Source organism: Tetrao urogallus (assembly GCF_951394365.1).
Source record: "Tetrao urogallus genome assembly, chromosome: 5".
NCBI classification, from domain to species: domain Eukaryota; kingdom Metazoa; phylum Chordata; class Aves; order Galliformes; family Phasianidae; genus Tetrao; species Tetrao urogallus.
The window spans coordinates 37,318,414-37,338,099 of record NC_136818.1 but is presented as its reverse complement, the minus strand read 5'-3'; the positions used below and the strand labels follow the sequence as shown (position 1 = coordinate 37,338,099).

The 19,686-nt window shown below is 39.4% G+C and overlaps 1 protein-coding gene across 3 annotated transcripts in view; it reads left to right on the top strand.

Annotated features, from left to right (window-relative positions):
• Positions 1–19,686, top strand: part of ANK3 (ankyrin 3) — a gene marked incomplete at both ends in the record, with an annotated part of 196,778 nt that overhangs the window by 165,151 nt on the left and 11,941 nt on the right. For all 3 annotated transcript variants that reach the window (XM_079535979.1, XM_079535980.1, XM_079535978.1), the window contains 6 exons: positions 2,545–10,227; positions 10,836–10,910; positions 11,824–11,955; positions 12,975–13,118; positions 15,981–16,068; positions 17,903–18,281. In XM_079535979.1, coding sequence (XP_079392105.1) covers positions 2,545–10,227; positions 10,836–10,910; positions 11,824–11,955; positions 12,975–13,118; positions 15,981–16,068; positions 17,903–18,281 — 8,501 coding nt within the window. The remainder of the gene's footprint in view (positions 1–2,544; positions 10,228–10,835; positions 10,911–11,823; positions 11,956–12,974; positions 13,119–15,980; positions 16,069–17,902; positions 18,282–19,686) is intronic.

Sequence of the window (19,686 nt, the reverse complement as noted above, 5' to 3'; positions counted from 1 at the left end):
GCTGGGGGCATTTGCATGGTGAAGTTCACTCAGTGCTTTCAGTTACCAGCTGCAAGCAAATACAGTTTGCTGTACAGAAGGTAGTAATGTGTTTTCCGATAGCCTCGGATACAGAGGAATGGATACTGCTAAGGCCAGCAGTGTCCAGTAACTAAATTTTAACTAAAAAAGGCCTGTTCTGATTTAAAAACTACACTCTTTAGAATCATACCCTACTCTGAAGTCTGGAATGATTGTGGGGATTGCTTTGCTATTTCAGAACAGTAAAACTGCCCCATTTTCCTGCTGTTTTGACTTGTGTCAGAACTGCACACATTTGTAAATTAGTCCTTTTTGTTTGTATCAGTTCTTCTCAGCTGCCATACAGAGTACCAAAAAAACATCTTATATATGTCTGACTTTGTGATTTAGGGATAAAGAGCAGTTAAGAGGATGGTTTGCTGGTTTGATTACCGTACAAACTAGTTGTGGCAGAATTGCTCAACACAGCGCAGTGGGGTCCCTCTAAAGACATTTCCAAACAGAAACTGCCGAATAGGTTGTTTTGATGTTGGTTATTTTTTCAATGATTTGGGGGGTTGTTTTTTGGACTTGGGGCAGTGTGAACTTCTGGTGAGTGTCAGCAGGTGCTGCTAATTAATCTTCACAATGAAGTCTAATTAATTTAATGGAATACAAAGTGTTTTCTTCTTTGGGGGAAAAAAAAAAGGTATGTATGTGCTTCAAAATAAATTTGCAAGGAGAATGGGAAAATTGAACATTTCTAGAAATAGGCTGTGCCAGTCAGGCCTAGTATTCAAGCTCTCTTCAACCTAAATGTTCTAATATTGCCACATCACCAGCCATCCACATTGCTTTCTGAGTTTCATCTGGCTTTTGTAGGACCAGCACGTTTTTCCTTGCAGGATATGGACCTGTGGTATATTGAACACTTATTTACAATTCTGTAACTGTGTGTGTTTTAACAGTTTAGTATTAGCCTTATTAAGTTTCTTTCATGGAAGTTACTGTCTATAAGACAGACCAAGTAAGTTTGACAAATTATTACTTCAGAGAAAGGTTTGTTGAATAAGTTATTTGGATATTTCAGCTCAGTTTCTAACTCAACTTTAAACCGAGGAGTTTAAAAAAAAAAAAAAGGAAAAAAAAGACCCTTTAATTACTTTCAATGTCAACTCTCTAAATGTTATCGTTGTATCGGAGGATATGTATTGGGATTCCCAGAAATGCTGTCTTCTGGCATGAGTACCTCCCATGATGCAAAATGTGGTTGATGATGATTTTGTTTGAAATGCCTATGAATAAGCTGAGTGTTCTGGGGGATGGTAACAGTTGACAGGTTTGTCCTTGCCAGGAAGTTTTTTTGCATAACATATTGTTCTTTGACTGCTTTTCTAATGTTACCTTTTGAGAAATTGAAAGTTGAACAGGTCTGTCTATGAGCTGATGCAAGAAATCTCCTCAAAAGGTACCAAGACACTACATCTTGTAGAAAAAGTGTACTCTTCTTTTAATGGCCACTTGTGAAATGATATTTTTAAGATTTACATATTTGTGCTTATCCAGCATAAGAATTTATTAATGTGTGCTTGTTTTGACATGATATATTGTGCATGAATGAAAACTGATTCAGTTGCTTTGCTTGCTCACGTTTATCATATATCATACTTTCCGTATTTGATGTATGACATATGCTTCTTAAATCATTTCATGTAAAGTTTTACTTTAGTTTTACTTATTTTTTTTTCCAAACAAAAGGAATATCGCATGAAAAACAAATGCAAACATTCCTTCTCTTTTTTTTTTTTTTTTATTATTTTATAAAATATCGACTCAGAAAAGCTCTTGCTCTTATTGGCTTTGTGAGTGTGAAGCATATCCGAATTATGCATGGGAGATACAGATTTGAATTTTATTCCAGTTGCTTCACAGTTTGCACATTAATTGCCTGTCACTTAAAGGAATTTTGGGTTCTGCATGAAATACTTCTGACTGGTTTAAAAAAAAAAAAAAGATTTTAGCAATATAATGTCATTTTACATAAGCTTATGTTTTGTATAGGTTCAATATCTGAATAGAACAACACCATCAACAAAAATTATTAATAGGATAATTCTAATAGTTGTGCAAATCAAGCATACATAAACAGGCAAAAGAGCACTGATACGAGTATTTCAGAATAGCACATCAGAAAGTCAATAGGAAGTAAGAGAAGAATTTTCATGTGGTTTTTATTTTTACCTTATGGATTCCTTCTTTGTGTTTTCTGGTCTTCACTTTTTGCAGACTCGATTGCTATGTCTTTCTGTCTTTCATTTCATGTTACTTTTTGTTTTGGACCAATCGTCAGTGTATGGCTCCATTCATATTTATTTCCTTTTTAAATCTTCTTTTGCCTCCTTCATCCTTACTCATGCGAACAATTGTACTTGCTTTTTGTAATATTACAACGTTTACTGACCAATTTTCTTCTCTGGTCTCTCTGTTTTCCAATCATTTTTGTTGATTTTATGTTTGATTTTAATTTAACAATTTAAGAAACAGTTGAACGGAGTGCAGGAGCAACAAGATCCCTACCTGCTACTTACTCATACAAGCCATTCTTTTCAACACGGCCATATCAGTCATGGACAACAGCTCCAATTACAGTGCCTGGGCAAACCAAATCAGGCTTCACTTCCTTATCAAGCTCTTCCTCTAACACTCCTACAGCTTCCCCATTAAAATCAATATGGTCTGTTTCTTCTGCTTCTCCAATCAAATCCACATTAGGAGCTTCTACCACATCATCAGTTAAATCTGTTAGTGATGTAGCATCTCCGATTAGATCATTTCGGACAATCTCCTCACCAATAAAAACTGTGGTTTCGCAGCCTCCGTACAATATGCAGGTTACTTCAGGTTCTTTCGTCAGAGCTCCCGCAGTAACAGAAGCTGCTAGCCTAAAAGGGCTGGCATCCACTACCACATTCCCCACTCGGACATCTCCTGTGACTACAGCAGGGTCTCTCTTGGAGAGATCATCCATAACCATGACGCCTCCAGCATCCCCCAAATCCAACATTAACATGTACTCTTCGAGTTTGCCTCTTAAATCGGTCATCACATCAGCATCCTCACTATTATCGTCCCCTCTAAAGTCAGTGGTGTCACCTGCTAAGTCAGCAGTTGATGCTGTTTCATCCTCTAAGGTCATGATGGCCTCGTCTCTTTCGTCGCCAGCAAAACATGTAGCTGGGCACACAGATGTACCATTACTTAATGGGTCTGTGTCACCGCTGAAATACCCATCTTCTTCCAACTTAATAAATGGATCCAAAGCTGCAGCTGTTTTCCAAGATAAGATTGCTGCAGCTGCACATTCTGCAAGCTGTGCTGCTAGCGCAGTTGCTGACACAGCTGAGAGAGTGTTTTCAACTGCTTCAACAATGTCATTTTCTCCACTCAGGTCATTTGTGTCTTCAGCACCATCAGCTTTCCAGTCAATAAGAACTCCTCCTGCAGGTGCTTTGTATACAGCCCTTGGGTCAATATCAGCAACTACCTCATCTGTAACTTCATCAACAATAACAGTGCCGGTATATTCTGTAGTCAATGTTTTGTCTGAACCAGCATTAAAGAAGCTCCCAGAGTCATCTCCGCTTACAAAATCAGCTGCTGCGTTACTGTCACCTATTAAAACATTGACTACAGAGGCACGCACGCAACCTCCCTTTAATCGAACTTCATCTCCAATAAAATCATCCTTGTTCTTAGCACCCTCTGCTCTCAAATTGTCCACGCCATCTTCTTTATCCTCCAGTCAGGAGATACTGAAAGATGTTGCTGAAATGAAAGAGGATCTAATAAGAATGACTGCAATATTGCAGACAGATGTCACAGAGGACAAACCGTTCCATCCTGAGATACCAAAAGAGGGTAGAATCGATGATGAAGAGCCTTTTAAAATTGTTGAGAAAGTGAAAGAGGACTTAGTAAAAGTTAGTGAGATTCTGAAAAAAGATGTATGTTTAGAAAGTAAAGGGTCTGCTAAAGTATCTAAAAGCGATCAAGGACATGTCTCTGAGGATGACTGGGTAGAGTTCAGTACAGAGGAGATTGATGAAGCAAGACAGCAAGCTTTGACAAGCCCTCCTATGTCTGTTCCAGAGAAGGCACAAATTAAAGCTAAAACTGTGTCGGAAAAGGATTATAACTTATCAAAAGTTATTGATTACTTAGCAAATGATATCGGTAGCAGTTCATTAACAAACATAAAGTACAAGTTTGAAGAGGGGAAAAAAGAAGGTGAAGAGAGACAAAAACGCATTTTAAAGCCAGCTATTGCTTTGCAGGAACACAAACTCAAAATGCCTCCTGCCTCCATGAGGCCTTCAACATCAGAAAAGGAGTTATGTAAAATTGCAGATTCCTTTTTTGGAGCAGATACAATTTTAGAGTCTCCGGATGACTTTTCTCAACACGATCAAGACAAAAGTCCTTTATCTGACAGTGGCTTTGAAACAAGGAGTGAAAAAACACCTTCTGCCCCTCAAAGCGCTGAAAGCACAGGGCCAAAACCACTTTTCCATGATGTACCCATCCCTCCCGTCATTACAGAAACAAGAACTGAGGTAGTTCATGTTATCCGTAGCTATGAACCATCATCTGAAGAAATTCCAGAGCAGAAAACAGAAGAACTACCGGCCGCAAAGCCTGCTCCTGCTTTCATGGAGCTGGAGCAAAAGCCTGCCGGGTCTATTAAAGAGAAGGTTAAAGCATTTCAAATGAAAGCTAGCAGCAGTGAGGAAGATGACCATAAGTGTGTCCTTAGTAAAGGTGTCCGAGTGAAAGAAGAAACTCACATCACTACTACAACTAGGATGGTTTATCATAAACCTCCATGCACTGAAAGCACATCAGAAAGAATTGAGGAAACGATGTCTGTTCATGACATAATGAAAGCCTTTCAGTCTGGACGTGACCCTTCCAAAGAACTGGCAGGTCTGTTTGAACATAAATCATCAGTAACAGCCGATGTTAGCAAGTCTGCTGAAACTTCACCACAACATGCAGAGAAGGACAGCAAAATGAAACCCAAACTGGAGCGAATAATAGAGGTCCATATTGAAAAAGGTAATCAGGCTGAACCTACTGAAGTGATTATTAGAGAAACAAAAAAGCATCCAGAAAAAGAAATGTATGTATATCAGAAAGACTTACCTCGGGGAGATATTAACTTAAAAGAGTTGGAAAAACATGATGCTTTTCCTAGTTCAGATGAACAAGGTCAGCAAGAAGAAGAGGAGCTCACAGCCGAAGAGTCACTTCCTTCTTATCTGGAATCCTCTAGAGTTAACACTCCCGTGTCCCAGGAAGAAGACAGTCGCCCTAGTTCTGCTCAACTCATGTCTGATGACTCTTACAAAACACTGAAGCTTTTGAGTCAGCACTCAATAGAATACCATGATGATGAGTTGTCAGAACTAAGAGGGGAGTCTTACAGGTTTGCTGAGAAAATGCTTCTTTCAGAAAAGCTAGATGTTTCTCAGTCTGATACTGAGGAGTCAGTTACTGATCATGCTCTACCCCTTAGTGCAGAGTTACAGGGGTCTGATAAACGATGCAGAGAAAAAGTAGCTACTGCCCCTAAAAAAGAGATTCTCTCCAAAATCTATAAAGATGTATCTGAAAATGGTGTGGGTAAAATGTCTAAAGATGATCATTATGATAAAGTGACAGTATTACACTACACTGGAGATGTTAGTAGTCCAAAGCATGCGATGTGGATGCGCTTTACTGAGGACAGATTAGACAGAGGTAGAGAAAAGTTGATGTATGAAGACAGGGTGGACAGGACTGTTAAGGAGGCAGAAGAAAAACTGACTGAAGTATCACAGTTTTTTCGGGATAAAACAGAGAAGTTGAATGATGAGCTACAGTCTCCAGAGAAAAAACAGCATAAAAAAAATGGCAAAGAAATACATTCTAGTCAGAGCTCTGCCAGCAGCAGCCCTGAGAAGGTTCTACTCTCTGAATTACCAGCGTCTGGTGATGACTGGAGTAAAGCAAAACAGCATGCACGTGATGGCAAATGCTTTCCCAAAGTGGATGAAAGAAAAGTGTCCAGTTTGCCCAGCAGTCCTGAGAAGAGGATATTTGTGCAACCAGCAGAGGACTCTAAACAAACTATGGAACACAAAAGAAGTGCTCAGCAGACTGGAGTGCCTGAGGTTTCACAGGCTGGATTTCAGCTGAAGCAATCAAAACTCAGTTCTATTAGGCTGAAGTTCGAACAAAGCATAAGTCCAAAGAGTAAGGACCCAACTCAAGAGGAAAAAAAACTGGACAGTCAGTCCAAAATTCCAGTAAAGAAGTTGCAAGAAAGTAAGTTACCGGTTTACCAGTTTTATTCTAGAGAGAAACACGCAAAGCAAGTCGAGCTCATTGATGGAAGTGCAGCTTTACAGAAAGAGGTGAAAATACAGGAAGATTTTGTCCCAGGTAAAGGAAAAGCTATAGAAGAATTTTGTGCTTCAGACACACAAAAGCAAAGAACTGAAACAAGTGTGCCAGAGTACTTTTCAGAATCACAGACAAAAGACCTGGTGTATGGCTCAGACTCAACGGCAAAGGGACACTGGGACAAAAAAATCTATAGGACTTGGGAAAGTCCTGGAACTTCTAATCATAAAACACAAAAAGAGAAGCTTTCACATGTGCTGATTCCAGATACAGTAAAGGAAAACCACGTTGATCATGTTGAAGCTGACAAAAAAACTGAATTTATTACTCTGACAGAGCACAAACTGGCAGCAAATGGCATTCATTCAGAAGAAGTGAAAGAAATGACTGTAAAATCTCCCTCAAAAAAGGTTTTATACAGAGAATTTGTTGTCAGGGAGGGGGAACATAACGGTGAAATAGCTGATAAAATATCCAGAAGGAAAGAAGAAATTGCTGTGTCCCATATTCCAGTAAGGATTGCTGAGGAGAAGAGAACTGTGCTTGATGGTGTTTATCAACTTTCAGCTAAAGTATCCCAGTCAGCTGTGATTAAGGAGAAAGTTGAGAGGCAGATAGGTTATATGGAAGATGATCAAGTAAAGCATTCAGAAATTAGAAGAGTTACCAAGCAGCAGAGCTTGATAGGTCTAAGTCCTCCTGTTGAGGAAACTGAGATATCCCCTAGCAAATCACCAGATTCTCTAGAATTTAGTCCAGGAAAGGAATCTCCTTCGAATGAGTTAGTTGACCCTGGTGCCAGTGATTACTTGGATAAAGTTGCACCATTAGTAAGTACAGAGGGAGTGAAAGAAATTAAGACCTTACCGGTTTATGTCAGTTTTGTTCAAGTAGGAAAGCAATATGAGAAAGAGGTGCAACAAGGAAATATTAAAAAAATTGTCAGTCAGGAAAGTAAGACAGTGCAAGAGACAAGGGGGACCTTTTACACAGCTAGACAGCAAAAGCAACCTCCCTCTCCACAAGGTAGTCCAGAAGATGATACGCTAGAACAGGTGTCCTTTATTGATAGCTCTGGCAAAAGCCCTTTAACACCAGAAACACCAAGTTCAGAGGAAGTGAGTTATGAGTTTACATCTAAAACACCCGACTCACTAATAGCATATATCCCAGGCAAACCCAGTCCTATACCTGAGGTTTCTGAGGAATCAGAGGAGGAAGCAGAGGCTAAGTCAACCTCTGTAAAACAGGCAGTAGTTGAGGAACCACAGACTGACAAATCATTACCTAACTATATAAATAAGGACTCTAACAAAAGACCGAAAGGTAACAGAGTTGCCTACATTGAATTCCCACCTCCTCCACCACTGGATGCAGATCAAGGCGAGTCAGAAAAGAAGCCTCAGTATTCCACTGAGAGTGAAATGGAGATGACAGAAGTGAACCTGCAGGATGAACATGACAAATGTCAACTGGCTGAGCCAGTTATAAGAGTACAGCCGCCGTCTCCTGTGCCGCCGGGAGCAGATGTCAGTGACTCCAGTGATGATGAATCTCTCTATCAACCTGTTCCGCTTAAAAAGTACACGTTCAAACTGAAAGAACTAGAAGATGACCAGAAAGAAAGCTCAAAACCCAGAACCCCTGAAAAGATTGAGAAACAGAAAGAGTTAGGACACCCCACTTCTGGGAAACCTAGTGAGTTTGACGTTGGGCTTGATTCACCCCAGAATGATGTAGTGCAAAATGGGAATAATAATGACCAGTCTGTCACAGAGTGTTCCATAGCAACCACTGCAGAATTCTCCCATGATACCGATGCGACTGAGATTGACTCTCTTGACGGTTATGATTTGCAAGATGAAGATGATGGTTTAACTGAGAGTGATTCTAAACTTGCAGGTCCGGCAGTTGAAACCAAAAAGGACGTATGGACTACAGAAGGTATTCTAAAGCAGACTGATCGCTGCTTTAGCCAGAGTAAACTTGAAGTCATTGAGGAGGAAGGGAAGGTAGGCCCTGAAGAAGACAAGGTGCCTTCAAAGGGTCCAGCTTCTGAAAAGGCCGGAGATAAAAGCGAGCAGAAGTCAGGAGCGCAATTTTTCACTTTGGAAGGCAGACACCCTGACAGGACTGTGTTTCCCGATTCATATTTCAGTTACAAAGTAGATGAAGAATTTGCAACGCCTTTCAAAACTGTGGCCACTAAGAGTCTAGATTTTGACCCATGGTCCAATAACCGAGGTGACGACGAAGTGTTTGAAACTAAATCAAAGGATGATGAGGCAAAGCCATTTGGTCTGGCAGTGGAAGACAGATCTCAAGCAACAACACCTGATACAACTCCAGCCAGAACTCCAACAGATGAGAGTACGCCAACTAGCGAGCCCAACCCCTTCCCATTTCATGAAGGGAAGATGTTTGAGATGACTCGCAGTGGTGCAATTGACATGAGCAAGAGGGATTTTGTTGAAGAAAGACTCCAATTTTTTCAGATTGGTGAGCATACTTCTGAAGGGAAGTCAGGGGACAAGGGGGAAGGGGATAAAAGTACAGTCACTGCCATCACACAGCCACAGGCAGGGGACAACACTGTAGAAACAAACCTAGAGAGACCAGTAGAAACACCAGCAGTTGAACATAAGCCCATCATCCAGGCCAGTGGAGATTGCATGGAACAAACACTTGGTAGTAACTCACTGGAAAAATCATCGGCAGCGGTAAATGCTTCTAAAGTTGATCCCAAATTGCGCACGCCAATTAAAATGGGAATTTCTGCTTCCACCATGACTCTGAAGAAAGATGGTCCTGGCGAAGTGACAGATAAGATAGAAGCTGTGATGCCAAGTGGTCAGGGATTAGAAAATGAAACTGTAGCAGTGATTGCGAGTTCAGCTTCTAGCGAGACAAACTGTAGGCAAACAGAAAACACTGAGTTTCCAAAAGATAATTTTAATAACAACAACAATTTGGATTCATCTGCAGTCTCTACAGATGATATTACCTCTAATGTAGTGCTAGAAGAACATTCGGAACCAAAATGTTCCCTGCAGAAAGCTAACCCAGCAAAAAGCACTTCAGGAAAAGGTACAGGGACAACACAAGGACAAAGAGTAAGAGAGAAACAAAAAGCACATGGAGAGCAGCAGAAGTCAACAGAGTTGGTAGGGGCTAGAGGAAAATCAAAACTTCCTGTAAAGGCCAGCTCAGTAAAAGAAGTCTTGCCGCAAAATAATCTCCAAAGCAACACAGGGAGTAAAGTGAGACAGGCTAGTAAGCCTGACAAAGCAAAACAAGATAATGCTCCTCCCTGTCTAGAAGGAAGGTCTAGGATTCCTGTAAAAAATACACGTAGGAGTAATTTATCTAGAAAACCTCCAGCCCTACCAAAGCAAGAGCAGGTAGAGAAAGAAAAAACAAAACAGCTTCCTTCTAAATTACCAGTAAAGGTAAGATCTACCTCCGTCACAATGACAACAGTTAAAGTAAAAAAAAATCAGCTTAGGGAGGTGTGTAAACATTCAATTGAATATTTTAAGGGAATTAGTGGTGAGACATTAAAGCTTGTGGATCGTCTATCTGATGAAGAGAAAAAGATGCAGTCAGAGGTCTCTGACGATGAAGAAGACAGTACATCAAGGAACACATCACTGTCAGAAGCTACTCAAGTGTACCTGCCTTCCATTACATCGAAGTCTGCTAGAGATATGAGAACAGAGGCAGCATCTATAAAATCAAAGAGTGAAAAGGCCGACAGTGAGAGGAGGAGGAGTAAGAGGACTGGTGAGAATGAAGGCAGTCAGGTTTCTGGAGCTCTCATGGCTCACCTCGTGGAGATCAAGCCTAGTTTGTAAAACTTTCAACTTGTTGATCCTAGTGCATGAACTGTTGTGATTGCCTGTGAAGTGACTTAACCGTAGTTTTCATTCTGTCATTGTCATCTGTATGTGCTGTCTTATACTCTTCTTTCTTCCTTTAAACAAATCCTGTACTGTAGAAAGCTAGTGAAGCATGCCAAAGACATTGATGTAACTTAGAAATTGAAAGATTTATTTTGTGACAGCAAATTTGTTCTGTCAAAGTAGAGAAAATAGATGTTAATTTGGTCTTGGTGGTTTCCACCGGTAATTAAACAACTTGTGTACAGTCTAACAGCTAGATTGTCAGCATGTTTGATTTCATTACACAACATCATGTAGTTTGACATTCGGCTTTACACAGGTGAAAAAAAAAAATTTGCTTTGTAGGTTATTAGGACACACAACCATTCTAGTAAACAATATAAGCACCGGCAACTTAGTTGAATTCCAGCTATAACTTATAAGAAACTATTGTCCGGTATTGTGTTTTTTTGTGCAAAACTCTTTTAATCAAGAAATTGTAAATCGCAGGTCCACAAAGTCCATGTGAGCGAACAGATATAAGGATGGCAATTGTAGCTGATCACCTTGGACTTAGCTGGACAGGTAAGCTTTTCTGCTTTTATACTGAAATCAGTCTTTGCTGTTGCATTCTCAGGTAGTCTTTTTTACCAAAAGCTGCAGCAAGGCCCTGTCAGCTTCTCCTGAATTCACAGTGAGCCCAGCCTCTGAAAATATTCAGCAGATAGCTGGGAAGAGATGTCTGGTAGGAAATGGCTCAGTAGAGTTATTGTACCAGCTTTCACCGAATCAAATGGAAACTCATAGGGTATATAGCTAAAATGTTTTTCCTCCCAAGATATTACACCAAAGTAGTTGGAAGGATCTATCTACTCAGGGTCAGGGCTTCCGGTATCTGACGCTGTGACAAGGCAGTGAATTCCTCAAAGCCCTGGGGGCTTCCTGGGGCTCCAGCAGTTTGATGCCATGTAGGATTGCCTCATCGTATGCCCACCATACCATCGACATGCTGACGGGCAGTGCTGGCTCCTCATGGATTTATGGGTGCTGCAGTCAGCTCTCCCTGCTGTAGGCAATGGCAGTGCAGGTATGTGAGCTGTGCAGCAAACTCGCAAATGAGCAGTGGTCACCAGGACAAGTGTTATTGGTGAGCAGTGATGAAGTCTCCATGGAGCTTTTCTTCACTGGTTGAGAGCGTTATATAAATGCAGTAGCAGCTTGCAGAGACATGATTGAAAATTCAGAATTATGCCTGTCTTAGGAAACTGAAGTGTTTAAGTGTTTAGTGCCATGCTCGTCATTATCTATTAAGATACCCCTTTGAGTCAGGTAGATTTGCTGATGTCTGTGTGGTCTAAGAAGGCTAATACTTCTAAGCCTGACAGGATAATTGAGAGACTTGTGCTGTTTGGAACTTTCGTTATTATTGTTCTTTATTTTTTCTTTATTTTTTCTTTTTTTTTTTTTTTTTTTTTTTTTTTTTTTTTTTGCTTCACAGAACTGGCAAGAGAACTGAATTTTTCTGTGGATGAAATAAACCAAATCCGAGTAGAAAACCCAAATTCTCTTATTGCTCAGAGTTTCATGTTATTAAAAAAATGGGTTACCAGAGACGGGAAAAATGCTACAAGTAAGTTCAATTAGTTACTTTAGTTGTTTGTAAGTTACAGCCTGTTCTAAGTAAGTTAAGTAGAAGATAACAATTAATTTCTTACGCAAATCACTAATGGGAAAGAAATGTTTCAGCTACATTTTTGCCAGAAGGCAGAGAAGTGTAATATTTATTCAATACCTATGCAGAGGGAAATAATATCTTCTCCACATCCGTAGGACAGGGCAAGAAAAATGTTTAAATTCCAGTGAAGGAAATATTAGGGAAGATTTGGCAATAGCAATCAACCTGAAACATAGAAATAGGCTGCCTGGAAAAGTTACATAGTCTCGCAGTATTGCAGGTTTTAATAATAGACCAGACACTCTCCTCTGAGAAGTAATGTGTGCATTTGAGACAAAAGAACTCTCTGGGGACAAGGTCTGGGTCGATTCTGCTGTTATCTCTGTAAATTCCTCAAATTGAAATAGGGGTCTGATTTTTGTATTCAGTCAATGGTGATTGTTACCATTCTCTAACCCACAAACTTCTACATGGTATTTAAGTCAACCTGTATCTTTTTCAATGTAAAAGTTGTTTCCGCTATTACTGTGTTCTTGCAACAGGACTGTTGTAAATGTGATTTCAGTGTGTAGCACGTGAACAGCCTTTATGTGCATTACTACTAACAAGGCTACCTATTCTGTTTCTTAAAATAGAATTCTGTCAAGGATTTTAACAATCCTTTTACGTTCCAATAAAAGGTTATTTTATTTCAGTAGCAAGTAAATATGTTCTTTAAGAGCTCTTCGACCCTATTCTTCCTGCTTCTTATGTTGCAATATAGCACTCGCGAGGGAAAAATCTTAATAGAGGTACATCTTGCATAAGTAGGCAGCAAAATGACTACATAAATGATGGAGTTTGCTAGAATCAAAGGCATTGGGCCAGAAACATATGTCAGCAACTTATAATTAATGCAATGTGAATGTTACTGAAACAATTAGACAGTTCTGAACACTGAACCTGTTTTCTGACGTGTCTTATTTGTTTTTCAGCTGATGCCTTAACTTCTGTATTGACAAAAATTAATCGAATAGATATTGTGACCCTGCTGGAAGGACCAATATTTGATTATGGAAATATTTCAGGCACCAGAAGCTTTGCAGATGAAAATAACGTTTTTCATGATCCCATTGATGGTAATTGAATTCCATGGTCATATTTAGTTCTGTATTATCTCCGGTAATGTAATAATGTTGTGTTAATTAGATGTTAAGAAAAAGAAGGTCTGAAGAAATGATTGCTTTTAATGTTAAGGCTTTTTCCTCATGGTATATTCAGGTTGCACACTAATGTCCCAGAGAACAAGCTCAGGATCCCACAAATGCACACCTAAGTAAGCTCGTTTCCACCAGCCTCAGTATCAGTTGACAAGACCTGAACAGACCTGAATGTTTTTCTCCTTCAGTAGTTGTGCGTTGGTGTTAGTCCATTTATGCTTTCCAAGTTAGCTGGAAATCTCTCATACTCACCTCATCCCCCGCTCTTTGACTTCCTCTCTATGTAAGTAACTGTAAGATTTCTTTCAAGGAAGAAGTGTTCAGCAACTGTATGAGTTATCTACAAACGAACATCAATTATTTCAAGATTTTCTTGATTTTTGTTGTTGTTATTTGGGGCCATTATTATCCAAATGTGTAGTGGCAGTAGAAAAATAAGAAAATGTTACATTTTTTCATAAGACAATATCTTTGTCAGTCTAGTAATGACTAAAAATGTAATAATCTTCGCATGGAAGCTGAACACACTGAACATAGAATTGTGCATGGTTATTTTGAGTCAGATCTTAACAGGATAAGTGGAGTTCTGCTTATAAATCAGAATTGCCAGAGGAATGCTTATAATTTATCATTATGTTGAGCATGCTAAATGTTGTTTCTTCTTTTAAATGTTAGTTAATGACACTGAGTTGCTATATTCTTTACTTTGATTTTTTTTACCATGTGTTATAAATAGCTTGTTAAGTAAGACTTCTTTGAGTTATATTTTCTGTGGGTTTTTTTTCTGTAGTATATTCAAGTTTGTATTGGTCCCTCTCTGTGTTTTAGCAGGATGTTCTTGTACTCAGAGCATATAAGCTCAGTGTACTTCCATTGTTGAGCAGCATTGCTGGTCATTGAATCATTGCACTACAGAAATAATTTTCTGTTGACATTTTAAGAAAGTTGCTCTTGAAATGTTGCTTGCGCCTTTAAATAGCAGCATCAGAGTTTTCCTGAAGACAGTACGCTTGCCTGCAGTTGCTTTCTGTCTCTCCTCTTCTCTGAGCCTTCCTCAAGCTTCCTTTCCTCACCAAGACCAGACCGCCTTTACCTTTCTCTCAGCTGATTCAGGAAACAGAAAAAAAGCAAGCCCTGTCAGCGCATCTCCCTTTGCAGGCAGCACAATGTCAAGTTAACCCAAAGCATGTATTTTTTCCTTTGGTGGGTTACACAGTCTATTATCTGTTGCAATGAATTTCAGGTTTTGTTGTCATTTTACATGTGTATTCAGTTTAATCCTTTTGTATGATTTTCTTATGTTTTCATCAATTTCCTTTTCTTTTCTCTTTTCATTTGATCAGTGTATCTGATTGTTCCCATGTCACCAAGATCGCCTCAGTCTCCAAGATCACCAAGATCTCCTTACCCACCACAGTCCTCTCGCCTGTATAACTTTACTGTACCTGAAATATTCATCTAGCTCTCCCTGTGTTTTTTGTATTCTCTTAATTTCCTGCTAACTTCCTTTAGTTTTTTATCCTGCTGTGTATTTACCCCTACTGTTCTTTAGTATCCTCCTTGAGATCCATTTCTATGCCTCATTCTTTAACTATTCTATTCTTGTGGCTCTGTGATTATATTGGAGATAAGTATTAGTAGCATTGTCTTGCTAGTATTGTGTATTTTTTATATAAGTATATTAAGAATGTGGACCTGTTCAATATATATTTATGAAAAGTGACTGTCCAATGTTTCAATCTACTTCTGTCTTTAAAGTCTATTTATTAAAATTCCAATTTTAAAGCAGTAAAAACTCAGAAAGATGTACGCAATTCGGCTGCAAGATTCTGGACTGGATATAAAGGGACAGCCATCCCTGTCCATGTTTGATTCATTGCATGCAATTTGATTCATAAGGCAATCTGCTATAGCTTGAAAACATTCGAGTGGCTGCAAAAGCAATTGCTGAAATCTTTACAGACTATTTACAAAATAGTCAAAAGTATTAGCTTTGCTGTACTAGCTATTTTGGCAATGCTCTTTTTTGTTCCAAATATTTAGAGCAAAGTAAATCTATCAGAACTGCATTTGTTCTTATACACCTGCATCTCCTCATGGTTTTCATACTTGATGTAACTCATGAGTCATTTAACATTTGCTGATTTGTTGCTCCATGCTTCATCCCAGTCAGTCCAAATGTGCTGTCTTCCTTAGGTTATCCCACCATTCAAGTGGAACTGGAAACTCCCACTGGGTTGCGCTTCGTGCCACCCACCCCTTTCCACCAGGATGATTTCTTTAGCGACACCTCTAGCCTAGAGTCACCCCTTAGAACTCCCAGTAGACTGAGTGACGTGTTAGTGACCTCCCAGGGACATGTAGATGGTACAGCAGCAGCACCGCCAGTGGTGACTGAAGAAGACACCTCACTGGACGACAGCAAGCACGATTTCTCAGTGCCTAGCGAAGGAACACCTAAAGGTATTTCTGTAGGCCAGAGCCAGTTGGAGGAAGTGGACCTTAAGGATTATCCACGGTATCTTGGTAGTTATGGCGGGATACCTAAGGATGCTAAACAAAGGCAGAGCGAAGAGACTAGCAAAACAGGAGTAAGGACTGAACAGCCTGAGAGAGAAAAGTCTGGTACTGATGAGGAGATAACGGAAGAAAAGTTTAAATCTCTGTTTGAGGACATTCATCTGGAAGAAGGAGCTGAGTATGAGGAGATGACGGAAGAAAAAGTATGGTCAATTCTTAAAGGTGTTCAGCAAGCAGAACACGAAATGTCTTCAATTACAGGTTGGCAGACTGACTCATCAAGTGTCACTGAGCCACCAACGTCGGGACGCAGGATAGGTGGTAGCCTGCTAGATCGCCTGGATGATAGGTGAGCATCTTCTTGTACATGTGTGTAAATAGCCTTCATGTGCAGCCATTGCCTTCAAGGAGCAGTCTCAGGCTGATGTTCTGCTGTTTTATGAGATTGTGCATATATATATATGTATGTGCATATGTATGTAAGAAAAAACATTGTGACTTCATCTGGCTTCAAACATTTTTATTTTCAAAAATGTATATATAGCAAGTTTCATGCTTAATACAGAATTAGTTTACATTATATTTCCTAGATAATCTTTGTTTTCATGTTCTTTGTATTTCCATTTTGAATGAATCTAAGCAAGGCAAATGGAATTGGAATTTGAGACTATGAAATGACAACTTGTTGGAACCAGGATACTGTGTTGCTCTTATTTTAGCAGTCATCCTTTTCATTGCATCTCTTTGCATTCCATCAAAGAGGCATTTCATTCTCCATAGCACAGTTTTTTAAGCTGACACCATTTTATAACGTTTACTTCAAGTGTGTTATGTCATGCTAATTTGCTAGACTTTTTAAGCAATGTGTTTCAAGTCACAAGAAGGTAACAGTGGCAACACCAAATCCATCTAGTCCCATATGCTTCTACCCAATTCTGGCTACAGAAGATGCTGAGGGAACTTGTACGTTATTGGGCTCCATTTACTTTCATCATAATGACTTTCTGAGATGGTAGATGCTTTCCACAGATTTATCATCACCGTGTTTCTCTTGCATGTGCTTTTCCAGCCTCCCACTGGACCTGCGTAAGCTTTCAGCAGTCACAGTATGTGCTGGCATGTTTGGCTATATTGGTACCCACTGGGTACCAATAAAGAGCTCTTGCCTTAATTCTGTATTGGCTCCCATGGTTTGTGACAGAAGGTGCCAGCTCTGCAGGTGGTGTAAATCATCAGAGAATGACTATCTGCAGATCAGTCGTCTCTCTGTCAACAGTTTACATCCTTTGCAGCTTTGATTCAGGATGTTTAAGAGCTCCAGGTGGCATGAGATAGTCCTGAATCAAGTGGGAAGGCTTTTGATTCCAACAAGTTAATTGTCTTTCAAGACTTGAAAACATTTGGTCTGCTACTGATATGATTTTTGTTATGTTAAGCAACCATTCTGCCTTTTATTATGTGCTTTCTACTGTGTTAAATTAATGAAATATATCTCTTCCAGGAGTAAAAGATCTTCCTTAAGGAGATGACACATCTATTTCTAGCTAGAGGAAATCAACTTGCTATATTTTATAGCAGTTTTGCCAGCAAATAGCTATGGGTTTCTCTTGCATATTGTCCCAATGTTTATCTGAAAAGCAAACAAAAATAAAAAAGTTTGGTCCAGAGCTTTCTATCTTGTAATCTTTCTGGCCCTTGGCTTTGTGCATTATTGAAATTGTGCTAAGGAATTATTTCTGAGCACCAGTATTTTTCAGGAGGCATGAGTTATTTGGAATAAAGATGTTGAGGGAAGGGTAGCAGACACTTTCATTACTTCCTTGTTTGGAGAGCAGGTTAAAGAATTAGTGCCACGAGGGATTTGTCTTGTGATTATACAAAGGAAATGGTAGGATTGGTGTCTTTTTCTTTCTGGTTTTTTTTTTTTTTTTTCCTTTTTTTTTCTTCCTAAGTGGAAGGGAATTAATGTTAAACATTTGGCTTTATTTCCAACGTTCACCATGTTCTCTTTGCTTTTGAAAAGATACCATAATGCGGAAGACAAGGCTGTTAAATAGACTGATGCTTACATGTTGAATTTCAAATTTTACTTTGTCTGAAATGTGAGCTCTAAGATTGAAGGCTGAGTGCTTTTCTCTTCTGCGTGTTATTTATGAATGTCTTTTCTTTTTGTTTCTCTGTAGCTTGGACCAATGTAGGGACTCTGTTACCTCATACATCAAAGGAGAAGCAGGGAAAACAGAAACAAATGGAAGCCTCTCAGAAACCACAACAGAAACAAAAACTAAATCCTATGTCCAGGAATCTTTAAATGATGTGGGAAAACACAGTGACAAAGAAGCCCCGAAAACAAAGTCCCAGATTTCAGCTGGTACTGATGAGCAAACGTTGTCATCAACAGCATATCAGAAATCTTTGGAAGAGACTAGCAAGCCAGCAACGGAAGGCAGCAAAACATCTGTGCCTGTCAGTGTGAAGAAGATGGGCTGGAGTACTTCAGAGGATGGCAAGGCAAGAACAGGCATCCAAGAGGAGGAGGGAGCAGGAATGTCTGAACAGAAGGTACAATATGTCCTGTAATTATTAGCTGTTTGAGGAGTCCCTATTGCTTAGTATAGTTTTTTTATAAGACATGTAATATTGTGACAGGTGTTTTTTTAATCCTCCTTTATGTGTGTTATGTTTATTGCCAAATTAAGGAAAGTGGAAGTTAGTGGAAAATTATCTTCTGTGATATGAACAGAATGAAGTGCAGTCAGGGCAGGCAGAGGAGCCAAGCAGGGTGCTTTATCTTCTTCCTGCTTGGCCCTGAAATCTGGAAGGGATGAGAGCAGCTTGTGATGTCATTTGCATTGCTGAGAAGCAGGTCCCTTTCCTGCCCGACTTATCTGTGCAAACAGTGCTAGGCAGGTCTGCTCTCCTCAACTCACTTCCAGTAAGGTGATGACACTGTTTTCTGATCTGTTTGTGGTATTGAGGAGAGCAAATAAATACGGGGTGTCTTTTGTCTCTTTCCAGATCCCTGTCCCTAGCACCTTCTGTTGTTTTTTTTTTCACTTGATTAATTTGCAGGAAAATAAATCTTGGGTGAAGTCTAATCTCCTTCTTATGCTTTGCTCCTTGGTTTCATTCATCCCAATTCCAAGGTGCATCTAGCAAAAAAATTTCCAAATGTGTAGTACACTTTCCCAGGTGGTAGTTCATTCTTAAATTACTGCTGTGGGTTTCCCCTTCAGTTCTGCTTGCCTGGCTTGTACATCCTTACCTGCAGAATCTCACTTATAAGTTGGTATTAGATAAATGAAAATCTTAACAGCTTCCTCTGTGACCTACGTTCTGTTTCCCAGAATTGACTCAAGGAATGGCTTTTAGTCCAGTAGGAATTTGGGAGCTGGTTGGACAATTCCTAGGCTCAAAGATTGCAAAAAAAGAGAATTACAGAATTTCTTCTACATTCCCATCTTAGGAGACAGTCTGTTCTTGGGCATAATACAAGAGAAGACCATGACTTACAGAAGTGATGCATTTTTTAGAATGGCTTCTACATGATGTGGCATTTTTTTTTATTGTAGTGCAGTAAAAATGCAGCTGTGATGGGCTGCAATAAATTATTCAAGTTTAATTCATTTTAAACTATTCTTTTGATTGTACAATAAAGAATTATTTTATTGAATAGTAACATAATCAGTATCATCAGTTATGCAGCATATGATTGTTATGATCTTGTTTTTAGTTTGTGACATAGTTAAAGCAATTAAGATCTTTCCTAATGTTCACTCATTTCTTGAGTATTAAAGAGTGTAAGAAAAAGCTGCTGCAGAGGCAGCTAAACTCAGACTGCAGTTCCTGTATTATCAGTAGGCTTTGGGGCAGACCGTGGGTTAATATTATTATGCTCAGTTTAAATACAGAGATAAGCATAGATGTACACTGTAACTTGTGCTGAGGGGTGTGCTACAGTGCTGCA